This window comes from Neolamprologus multifasciatus, chromosome 5, assembly GCF_963576455.1.
Source record: "Neolamprologus multifasciatus chromosome 5, fNeoMul1.2, whole genome shotgun sequence".
NCBI classification, from domain to species: domain Eukaryota; kingdom Metazoa; phylum Chordata; class Actinopteri; order Cichliformes; family Cichlidae; genus Neolamprologus; species Neolamprologus multifasciatus.
In genome coordinates, this window is record NC_140443.1 from 17,282,768 (window position 1) to 17,294,696 (window position 11,929).

Sequence of the window (11,929 nt, forward strand, 5' to 3'; positions counted from 1 at the left end):
GCAATGGCTATTGTAATTTACTCAAAGGATTGATGTGGATAGATATGTGTGGCTAGACTTATAGTTTTGTCACACGAATAAAGATTTTTAAGTTCCTTTTTAATGATCTAAAAAAAGAAACCAGAAACACAGGTTCAACTCTGTGGCTGCTAGTTGACATTGCTCAAGAGTGAGACGTTCCCAGCTTGATGTCTCTGTGGAGACATGGGAATAGTGAAAGGCAGAGAGGTTTGTTTTGTCATACTTTACACCTCAACTGTTTTATTCTTGTTAAGACATGTTTTCTGCTATGACACTGAATGTGTTTGTGCTTTGCCCAGTCTAATGCCCCTATGCCGCAGTGTTTGTTCCTGTGTGAGAAGTTGACATTTCATAATAAAGTTTCCCCTCCCACATTCTCATCACGTCTCTGCTGCTCAGCAGTATCAACCCTCTTGTCCATTACAGTCTTCTAATGTTTAATCTAAAATAAAAAACTTTTTTCATGAAATTCTGAGCTTATTTTAGAGCATTAGCCTCACCTGAGTTTCATGTTGTAGTAAAAAACCATAACAAGGTGAAATGAAACCTTTTTAAAGGTTTTTGTAAATATCTTAACTTTCACGTGATAGGGCACTGATTTTGCATATAGTACTGATGACTAATTTCCAAAAGTACAGCATGATATTTGTTAATGACAGACATGAAACATCCTTGAGACGGGAATGAACGCACTGCCTGCTTCTATTTCTGAAGAAGTCAGTCTAAATATTTCACAGCAAATTGCGCATACCATCAAAATCCCAAAATGCATCTATGCCACCGTTATCAGCCATAATGATGATTATGCAATGCCGTCTTGTCACTCTCTAGTGACTTTCAGATCCTGTTTTTGCTGAAGCAAGAAAAAGTTGGTGAACCAAATGCCTTTAACATTCCGGTGCTTCTAACAAATACACTGAAAGGTTTAACGACCATAATCAACAGGGTTAGATTCATTTATTGACAAGTGTTAGAGAGAAAAACACTTTTGCTATCACAGGGCCACATCTTACACAGAAGCCTTTCATTTATGTCACAACATCCGCAAATTAAGTCAACTATTGGATGTCTGTCTGTCAGATAACTCAGTCTCTGATGTTTGTGGCACAAACCTTCAAAGTGCTTCACCAGAACAGGAAGACATGAATTATTACCCAGTCATTATATCCCTGCTGAGCAGCAGAAATACATCAGAAAGAAATCAGTAGAATCATGTTTACCTTATTTCTGTGGATTTAATTGGTTGAAATACATTGCATGTAGATTGTTTAATGTATTCAGAAATTCAAATTAGTTGGCTTAGAGGGGACAAACTGGAAAGCGACAGTGTTATGGGTGGGATTTCTACAGCATGTGACATTTAACATAGGTGTTTCTTTGGTTTCCTGTGAACTACTGCTTCTGTACCTTACATCAGCCCCTGCTTTTGCTTCTATTGTGTTTTCAGCCCAACATTAAGGAAGTGTCAAAGGAAGCTTAAAAACAGAAGTAAGCTAGACCCTGGAGCCAAATCAAGAGGCTGGAAAGGGAAAAGCAAACTTGAGACACCCAAAACAACATCCTTTATGTTGCAATGTTGTACATACACTTCACTGAGTAATTCTAAGTAGTCTTGCTTCACGTCCACAAGGCTGTTGACAGTAACATGTACAGTCTAAATCTGTTCAGCTTTTAGCAGAGATGAAAAAAAGGAACAACCAAATTGGAATTGCTGCAGTTATTCAAGTTTTATTGTACAGACATGAATAAATTAATCTAATCTGTCATCTATCACAAAACTTTTTAGACATTCTCTTAAGGTTTTCAGTTTTGGCGCTTAAAACAAACAAACAAAAAAAGCCCACTCAGTATACTTTGATAGTTTATCAGCACGCAGGGTAAGGAGGGTAAGATACACCGCCCACTCTTCTTTTTGGATTGAACCGTTGAAAGTTGTGACGAGCTAAGCGGCCCACATCTGAGATCTGGTTTGGGTTATGAGACACCTTCAGTGCAGACCGATCCTGAAAAATATTTTTAAAAACACTGTTTAATTTGTGACATGTACAGCACCCTCCGTAATTATGTTAACAAGGGCGAGAAACTTTATACTAGGAACAGCTGCTTATTTATTAATTATTAAATCAGTCAGCCCTGTGGCAGCTTGGACTGTTTAAAAAAAAAAACCCCACAGTTGTCCAGTTCCTCACCTCCAGTTGTTTATTCAGTGGTCCTTTTGGGTTCTTCACATTAACACTGCTCTGCAGGTCGAGGCTGCTGGGTGGTGGCAGGGTGCTCTGCCCTGTGTTGGACCACCCTGATAGACAGTGCTTGAAGGTGGAAAAAAAAAAAAGAAAGAAAAAAAGAATGCATTGAGATGAATTTATTGATTTGAATACAGGGGCCATAACACAAGGTGCAGAGATGGCTGATCAGCTATACAGACCTCATGGTCAAATTCACAATTGCGGGTACTTTACAGTCAGAACATCCGACCAATCAGTTTAAAAAAATTTTAATAAAAATTTTAAAAGAAATACGCTAAAGCCTTTCTAGAGATGGGATACGCAACACTTCTGTATCATAGTATATGGTAAAGTGATGGCATTATTTCAGACAATAATTTTCCTCAGAGCTATATTCGTACAAAGTCATGGTACGTGTGTAATATACCTGAGATACCAAGTAGGACATCAAGCCACACAGGATGCATGAGGTCAAAATTTTCTTTCTGCGTCATAACAGGCCACAGTACTGCAAGTGTTCACTGTGCTGAGAGGTGCACATTTATCAGGAGTAGTAATCTCATGCATGCCTATCTCTTAAAGTTTGCAGCATTTAAATGTGCTGTGTCTACAGGACCATATTAAGGTGTTTATTGGTCTATATCGCCTGTACAGATACAGGCGATGCAGATTTGTCAGTTGCACCTCCATGATGTGGATCTCCTATTCTACCATATCCCAAATATGCCCTCTTGGACTGAGATCTGGTGACTGCAGAAGACATTAGCGTACAGTGAACTCACTGTCATGTTAAAGAAACCACTCGTAGATGAACATGGCGTCAGTCTCCTGTTCTTAGCTTACAGGAGTGGCACCCAGTGTGATCTTCTGCTTTTGCCTTTTCCTATCAGGTCAATGCAACCTTACCCAGAGAAATGCGGCTCATCGGCTGCTCTGTCGCTTTCAGACCATTCCCTCTTAACCCTAGAGGTGGTTGTGTGGGTAAATCCCAGGAGATCAACAGTTTCTGAAATACTCACACCCACCCGACTGGCAAAAAAAAACTATGCCACGCTCAAAATAAGTTAACTCACCTTTCTTCCCTATTTTGGTTCTCACTTTCAGCAGTTTCAGCATGTCATGTTGACCATGTCTACGTGCCTAAATGCATTGCGTTGTTCCCATGTATTTGTGTTAGCAAGCATATTGATGGGTGTACCTTACAAATTGGCCAGTGAGTGTGTGTTTGTGTGTATATACTGAAACATTACAGTTTATTAGATATAAGAGCAGCAAGTAAGACAATAACCCATGCACACGGTCTAACTGTTTTTAGGAAGTGAGATGTTGCACCTTCAAATCACAAATGAATGGAAAGACACAATGGCTAGAAGGGGTTTTATTATTGTGGGACAGTGGTTCAATCAAATCAAGTGGTGATGATCTTTAGTCATTAACCTGTAACTCACCGATGGTAATCCTAAACGGTCAGAAGGGTCAAAGCTGCATCGCCGATGAGCTTTGTATATGTAAGGTGGCAGAAGCCTGGTGCGAGGGATGCTGACCCTTAGAAATACAAGAGAAAGAAGATGAGTAAGAAATCTGAAGAAATCTATTGTGAGGTGATAATTTTCTCAAACTAATCCTGACAACTTTTTAGTCAATGTCACACAGCAACACTACTGATTATAGCACATTTGAACAAAATGTAAAATGAGAATACAGGCGCCGTTGCTTTTAGTTATTAGGACTTGATCCAGTGGAGGTTTCGGACGCCAAGGTTTCCCTTGCCTTGTTGCAGTGTATCATACTACAGATCAAAGCTACCATAGCTTGCTTTTTGTGTCGCTGCTGTTTTACTGAATTCAGAAACAGCTTTAGCTTTTAACATGTAAAATATGGGAAGGCAGAAAAAAATAACACAAGGTCTAAGTCCCTGCTGCACACAGTAGAGCTGCTGCCTCCTGTATTCAATTGAAAGTGACAGACTAATATCTTTTAGATAAAACTGATGAAGTGCTTTAATGTTCATAAGTGGTTTAACAATGCAGTTCAAGTGCAGGCCATCAGTACCTGATTAGAGCAGGTTCAGCAACAGTGTGAGGGTGGGAGGATTTGGGCTTTTTGCACAAAGGACAGCACTCCTGAGAGTGGAGGGGGACTGGGAACAGTCTGCTGTTAATCCTGTAAGAGAATGTACCTGCACAAAAGGTGAGCAAGCAGAGACAAGTGTTAGATCAGCCTTAATGAGAGGAAATAGAAAGTGGCCTGTTCAGATAAATGCTCCCTCTTACACTGATGAGTGTCCATGTTAGCTTGTGGGCCATCCTTGTCTGTTAGCAGTTGTGTCACTGGATGGTTCTCCTCAGAGAATCTGTGAGGGAAATCTTAATGAACCACAGGAAAACACAGTATGGATATATAATAAAGATATTTAAAGAGCACCACTCACTCAGTTTGTCCACTGTGGACACACTCGTCCTTATTGAGCGATCGAAATACACAGAGATAATTGAAGAACTCGTCTGAGCGCTCTATCAAGGAGTCCTCAGTATCCAGCACTCCTAACAGGGTAAAAACAAACATCAGCTGTTATCGGTACTTCTGCTTCAGAGATAAAAAGTGGAGTCAAGGGGTGGAGATGTCAGAAAGCAGCTAAACAGGACAGTTATAAGCACCTGGGTATCCCATCGGCCAACAGGAACCACAATAACAATACATGAAGGTCAGCTAAAGCCAAATACCTCCACAAGGTAAGACAGGTGCTGAGAAGCCAGCTCAATGGTAGGAAAAAGATCCAAGGCATCAATACAAACACTCTACCAATGACCAGATACCCAGCTGGAATAATAAGCTGGCCACAGAATGAGATAGACACTAATGATGTAAAGACACAAAAACACCTTACAGTGCACGGAGGTGTCTACCTGAAGTCCAGCACCCTGACGCTCTATGAGCAATGGAACGAGAGGCCAGAGCGACAGGATGAAACACAGAGCATATGTGAATATACCATGAGGATCACCCCTTGAGATGAGCTGCTCCAAGAATACCTCAGGCAGCTGAAGACAGACGGTGATGACAAAGAGGAAGAGGAACTATCATTGGACGACCAACCTCCTGCATAGGATGTACGACAGATACAGAGCAAGTGGTTGACGTCAAGAAATCCTACCAGTCGCTAGAAAAGGCCGGCTTAAAGAACAGCACAAAGGTTCAGTCCGAACCTGGGTGGCTGGCTAGGATAATGTTCAGGAATATGTGTGCCCCACATGGACAAGTCTCCAACTCCCGATGGGAAATCTTACCACAGGTAGCTGAGAACAACGGGGCTAAGAAGTTTCTGTCCAGAAGTACAGTCAGTACCTTAAACTCTGGCAGAGGATCAGAGCCTGAGGAACACACATACCACACTCCCAGGGGGCAATGGGGAGAATTTTGATATGATAACAATTTATCATTCATCATTATTAAACAATTTAAATATCAGAAAACAGGTCTATGTAAAGAAAACTTAACATGCAACATTATACTAGAACTATACTCCACCTTAATTCAAAAGAAAAAGCTGTAATAAATGTATTGAGATGTCTGTGGATGTCTCCACAATCAGACTTTTTAAATTGTTTGTTAATCTAGGGCACCACAATAGAAAATGCAAAGGTTATATCTAGGTTATATCTATTTCACTACTGCAAGTTCTATGAGTCAGTACTTTCAAAAGCATATTGTGAAAATGTATTACATGCGGGATAAAAAAAAAAAAAAAAAAGAAATCATGTAACTTGACTTTTCAGCATTATAGATTTCCTATTACTAGGACGATTAAATCAAAGGTCAGAGGAGAGGTCAAAAGGTTAAATAGATCTAATAATAAGATTTGAAATGTATGCAAACTAATATAACCTAAATTAGCAAAGTGTGGCTCCCTATATTCCAGGAGCATTTTGGCTGCAGATCAGTGCGATATGTGACAGACCGATAAAGCTTACCTGCTATCCAGTCATATCCGAGTAAGGGTGGTAGGTGATGCCTCTCTGGGTCAAGGACGTCTTTGAAATCGTCCGACTGAAACGTGACCCTGCTCTGCACACCCCTCTACAAAAAGAAAGCAGGCAGTGCATTAGCAATCAGCATATTCTACTTCCACCTTTTCAGTGGACATAAAGCACACAGCTTGTTGCAGACTTGTAGTTTATAAACTAGTTGTAACGATATAAATACAAAGCTCCCAAATCAATGTAGAAGTGAATTAGCTTTTTTAAAGGGGGATTGTCAGTGAAATACTAGTGAGCGCCTTTTCAGTTTGAGATGAATTATTTATTCCTACTAACTTTATAAGAGTAACACAGGCAGGGTAATGCTGATGCTCCTTTGCTTACCTGTCCTTTGCTCGGATTTACTACACAGGGCTTGGTGCTGAATGGCTCTGGGTCCTGTTTCTTGCTGCCTCTAATGAGATCTGATTTAACTGTTTGTTCAGCAGTTCCTTCTCTGTGTTTGGTGAAAGATGGTGTGAAAACAGTCTTTTTGATGACTGTTCTTTTCTCACAAGTGTCTGATGAAGACAGGAAGAAAAGGATTTCTAAATGATTATTTCACACATTACATGCAGACCACAGGCTCACAGTCAAATGGAAAGTACCAGCAGGATAAAAAGGTTCCGCAACAAAAAAACAAAACAAACAGAAAAAAAAACTGTCAATAGTGTCAATAGTGAAAAGGTGATAAAGACACAATTTTTTATTTTTTTTTTTAGTTACATTTGAACACATATCAGTTAACTGTCATCTCTGATGAATGGTAATAAAGGTGCACTTTGTAGTTTTTCTTCCAGATACTTTCAAATTTTACACATCATTTCATCATGTATATACTAAATCCACTATTAAAAAATAAAACCAAGCATCATCCACTCTCTATAATAAAGCTCACATCTCCAGGGAAAAAATACTTGTAAAATATTTAAAGTACTTTATTAATAATTACTTCAGGCCTCAGTCACACTACACCACAAAAAACCATTTGTCTTGCATTTGATTGCGAGTGTCTGAAGTGGAATATTGAGCATATTAATTTAATCAAACCTATCATACTATCGAGGGGCGTGAAAGAAATGTGAATATGTTGCACTGTGTGAGCGAACTGCTGTTTCACTGTGTCGCAATCTCTATGCAGAAATGTGCCTAAAAAACTGAAACGCCCACTCTGCTTGCTGTAAAAACAAAAAATAAAGTTTCTATCCATTTATCTGTTCAGTTCAGTTCTGCTTTATTTCTGAAGTGTTAGGGAACAGAAATATGCGGGCCTTTGCTCTAAACACTCACAGTTACGGGGCAAAGCCAAAGTTTTGGCACTGCGCTCAGCTTTGAGCAATCCATCCGTAAAAGTTACGCACTCATTCTGATAAACTTGCTCCCCTCTCATTCCAAATAAATGAACACTCCTAAAGACAACTAATGCACATATATCGGGCGCAAAATAAGACATGCTTTTTTGTGCTATTTGCAGCCATTTGCTAAAAACCTTAGCAACTCAGTTGTATGTGATTTATTACATTATATCCTCACTTGGAGAAGTAAATGATGGAGCAGACTAACTCTGACCGATCTTGGCAATTAATTTTCCATTTACAAATAAGACAGCGATTAACTGCAGACGTGATACAGGTTTACTCCCACAGTGTGGCCTATGCAGTCGCTTTGCAACCAAAACTGGTCACTGAGAAGTTGAGGGTGCTGCACACTTAACCTCTAGATGACCATTTGGTTGGTGCAACTATTTGCAATCAGTCCCAGACAGCAAAAAAATTCATTACAATCACTCACCAACCACCACCTCTCGCGATCGCACAGAAGTTACCAGTCTATTTTTCCTCTAGTGTGACTGAGGCCTTAGTGAAATCCTAAACAGACTATCAGAGTTTGAGAGTAAATATGTGAAGTTTGGCTCTGTAATGTCTGTTACAGCATCAGGCACTGCAAGTTCTAACTGGGAATAAAGCAGTAAAGTGACGGTGAGGTTAAGGTCTTTTCACTCAGGAGTGAGGCAGCAATTGCACCTTCTGTTGCAAAACCAACAAACATTGCACATTACATTTCTTCAGAGACGCCCACATAACAAGGCTTTCTGACTGTGAGATGTGAAACAGCAGCCGCGGTGCACAGACCCAGTTCAGTTTCACAGACTGTAGAACAACCCACATGGCACAGTAGCAGTATCTGTATTAACACACAGACTGCTCTGGATATGATAGCAAATTACCTTTTTTGTCTTGTACACAAATATTTTGTTCTTGGTAGAATACTGAAATGAACGAGCTCCGTTTGTGTTTATACATTTATAAATTTGCCCTGTTTCAATCTGGCTGTCTGTGGTCGAGAGAATCAAACCTGATGTGTGGCTTCTTCGTGGTCTGCCAATAGCGAGTCCACCTCTAGATGTTACAGCACCACAGCTCTGATGCAGATAGCAACAGATTAGAGATTTATCACAGCTAATTGGGGGATTATTGCAAATAGATTGCATGTAAGTGGCTCCTTTTCCATCAAAAACTTATTAAACAGGATCAAGACTGAGTCCATCTTATTTTTATTTTATTGCAGTCTTGACACACCAACGTCATTTTGCAGATGGCAACTGTCAATGGAAAATTGTACTTAGTAGTCAGTATAATCTTTAATGATATAAGTTTGAATATGGTAGAATACTGCATGTAATCATTTGTGTTTAAAAGCATATGGTTGGTGGCATATTTGAAAGAATGTCTCATCCTAGGAGGTCTGTAACATTCCAGGGTGTTCTGGCGTTCACCCCCACATCCTAGGAGCATGAGAGAAGTCGTACCTTGTCTTATTGTTTTATGGTAGGATTAACGTAGTTATATCTGTCTTAGTCTAAGTGCTTTTTGGTTTGATGAACTGCTGGACTTCGAGACCAGCAGGTTTAGGGAAGTCATTTATGGGGTCACACTCTGACACCCCCCCCCCCACACACACACACACACACACACACACACACCTCCACATTTCAATGTATGGAACAAACGCTCACTGAAGTGTATAAATAAAAGACCAGGGCAGTCCTCAGGGCTAGTCTCTGAGACTCACTCTTGGGGTGTGAGTTCTGGAGGCTGCCCTTGCTAGCAAGAAATTCTGTGTGTTTCTCTTCTCTGATTCTCTACTGAAGAAGTGTTTTAGAATATATCTCTTAACAGCAACTGACTGGGAGTGGTCTCAGACCTGGTCACCGACTTCAAAATAACATGTTACTATTTCATGAAAAATATAAGTTGACTTTCATTTTGATGGCAGCAAAACATGGGCCAGGGGCAACAAAAGGCCAGAAAAGTAAATGGTACTAAAAGAAACAGCTAGAGGAGCAGGTCAAGATGATTGGATTTTTTAAAAAAAATTTTTTTAAAGCGTTTTAAACAGGTTTCCCAGAATCAAAAATGGGCAGAGGTTCAGAAATCTGTACAGCTTGTGGAACATGTTCAGAATAATGTCTTCAATGTGAAATTAAAAAGATTTTGAATATCTAATCTACAGTACATAATATTATCAAAAGATTCCAAGACTCTTAAGAAATCTCTCTACACAAAACACAACGCTGAGAATCAATATTGGATGTCCATAGTCTTCTGACTATCAGGCAGCAGTACATTTAATGATGATTCTCTCATGGAAATCACTACATGGACTTAGGTAAAGTGAAAAACAGTTTCTTTTTGGAAAACATGGCTGCTATGTCCTCTGGACTAAAGAGGAAAAGGGGCATAGAGCTTGTTAATAATGCTCATGGCATGGGGATACATCAGCATCTATGAAACTGGCATCTGGAAAGGTCTCATGAGTGCTCAAACATATCCTCCCTTCCAGACTTCTTTTTCAGGGAAAGTCTTGGATATTTCAGTTCCTCCATGCTGCATCTATTTCAACAGCATGGCTTCACAGTCTGGGCATTGAACTGGCAAGCGTACAGTTACTTCTAACCAAGTAAAAGCATTAGACACATCATGAAATGAAAAATTTGACGAAGAAGACCATCTGAGCAGCTAGAATCCCCCAAAAGACAAGAATGGGACAACATTCCTGTCCCAAAAATCCACCATGTGGTCTCCTCAGTGTCCAGACGTGTACACAGTGGTAAATATGACCCTGTCCCAAGTTTTTTGAGACGTGTTGCTGCTATCAAATTCAAAATGACATTATCTTCGCCCCTAAAACCGTACATTTTCTAGTTTAAACATTTGTTCTAATGTGAATATGCGCCTACGAGATCTGCAGATCATCGCAGTCTGTCTTTATTTACGTTTTACACGTTCTTGGAGTTGGGGCTGTATATATGAAGGAGTTTAATCTGGCTATCTCGTAAACAAAACGTCGACAGCTTTGGTTTGTTGTGATGTGAGGTCTGGATTGATCAAGAGCAACTCTGCTGCGACCTTAGCTCATTGCTAATTACTTCTCTCGTGCTGCTGGCAGCAAGTAAACAAACAGTTTAATTACCGGCAAACTTCACGGAAGACTTGGCTAGGGCTGCCCTTGCAGGGCCGCGGTCTCCACCGGTCGTCCCGACCGTTTCTTCAAGTGGTCTTCTCTCCTCAGCTCCATCCTCTCTCTCCCTCTTGCGGCTTTCACGGCAGCCGCACAGCCGCTCCAGTTTCTCTCCATGCTTCCTCAACTGGTCCAGTAACTGTTTATTGCGCTCTCGCAACACCTCCAGCCGATCCATGGACATTTAGTTTTAATATAGAGAAAGCAAATAAAATGTAACTTTAATTAAAAGTACATCAAACACACAAAAAAACTTTCGGGGTCTTCTATACTTTCAATTAGGCCGACTCCATAACAACGCATTGACAACAGTGATTTGATTGGCTGTTAACATTTTACCCACAATTCTGAGCATTCTTAAAGTGACAGGCACACGTGTAACTACAAATTTTCACTACAAGGCCAGATGTTGAACAACAGAGGGCGCCACACTTCCATGATGGAAACACTGATGAGACTGATGGGTGACTTTCCCAGAAACAACAGGACCCACGTTTTCTAGGATATTATCGGGCTTTTTCTCCCCCTTTTCACCCCCCCTTTTAAAAAAGAAACACTTATAAGTACATTTTTATGTTTCTGTTTTCAGTAAGTTTCGGCTACTACTTAATCCCCCCCCCTAAGATGCATGAAGGAGTGACCAAAGTCTAAATTTAGCTCAAATTCTACAGTAGCATAATTTTATATTGAACCCGATGACGGTCACAAGTTTATCTCACAATAAAAGTATCCTGTTACCTGTTCTATTTTAATGAATGTATATGTATAATATATGTACTTCGGTAGTTACTTGTTATTTTTTGTTATATTTTTACTTTTGCCTTCCTCTCCACTCAAAGCACTTTGGTCAGTTTCCTCTAACATCTGGCATCAACAAGGCATTTTCTTTCAGAGAACCGCCACTCACTGCATATTTTCTCTTTTATCAGACCATTCTCTGTAAACCCTAGAAATGGTTTTCTGGGCAAATCCCAGCAGATCAGGAGCATCTGAAATACTCAGTTCAAGTCCAAAGTCCCTTAAATTACCCTTATTCCTTCAACAGAACTTCTGTACTGTAAAATGGTTTCAGTTAGTGATTTGCTATTAAATATGATATTTTTTGGATTAACACCACCTTCTGGATACCCATTGCCAAGATAATAG

At 40.0% G+C, this 11,929-nt stretch overlaps 1 protein-coding gene across 1 annotated transcript; it reads right to left on the reverse strand.

Annotated features, from left to right (window-relative positions):
* Positions 1-1,717: 1,717 nt before the first annotated feature.
* miip (migration and invasion inhibitory protein) lies at positions 1,718-11,098 on the reverse strand. Its single transcript, XM_085159825.1, has 9 exons — positions 10,736-11,098; positions 6,608-6,783; positions 6,218-6,323; positions 4,678-4,789; positions 4,520-4,599; positions 4,299-4,425; positions 3,695-3,791; positions 2,211-2,330; positions 1,718-2,024 (listed from the first exon to the last, which is right to left on the reverse strand). The coding sequence occupies exons 1-9, from the start codon at positions 10,965-10,967 to the stop codon at positions 1,887-1,889; spliced, it is 1,188 nt and encodes a 395-aa protein (XP_085015951.1). The 5' UTR covers positions 10,968-11,098; the 3' UTR covers positions 1,718-1,886.
* Between the last annotated feature and the right edge of the window lie 831 nt (positions 11,099-11,929).

Excerpts from the sequence above, each read along its gene's own strand:
- miip (XM_085159825.1), bottom strand. The coding sequence starts at position 10,967 with ATGTCCATGGATCGGCTGGAGGTGTTGCGAGAGCGCAATAAACAGTTA. Across the intron at positions 3,792-4,298 it reads GCTGAACCTGCTCTAATCAG|GGTCAGCATCCCTCGCACCA; the intron begins GTACTGATGGCC and ends TGTATTTCTAAG. Across the intron at positions 2,331-3,694 it reads ACCGTTTAGGATTACCATCG|CACTGTCTATCAGGGTGGTC; the intron begins GTGAGTTACAGG and ends TCCACCTTCAAG.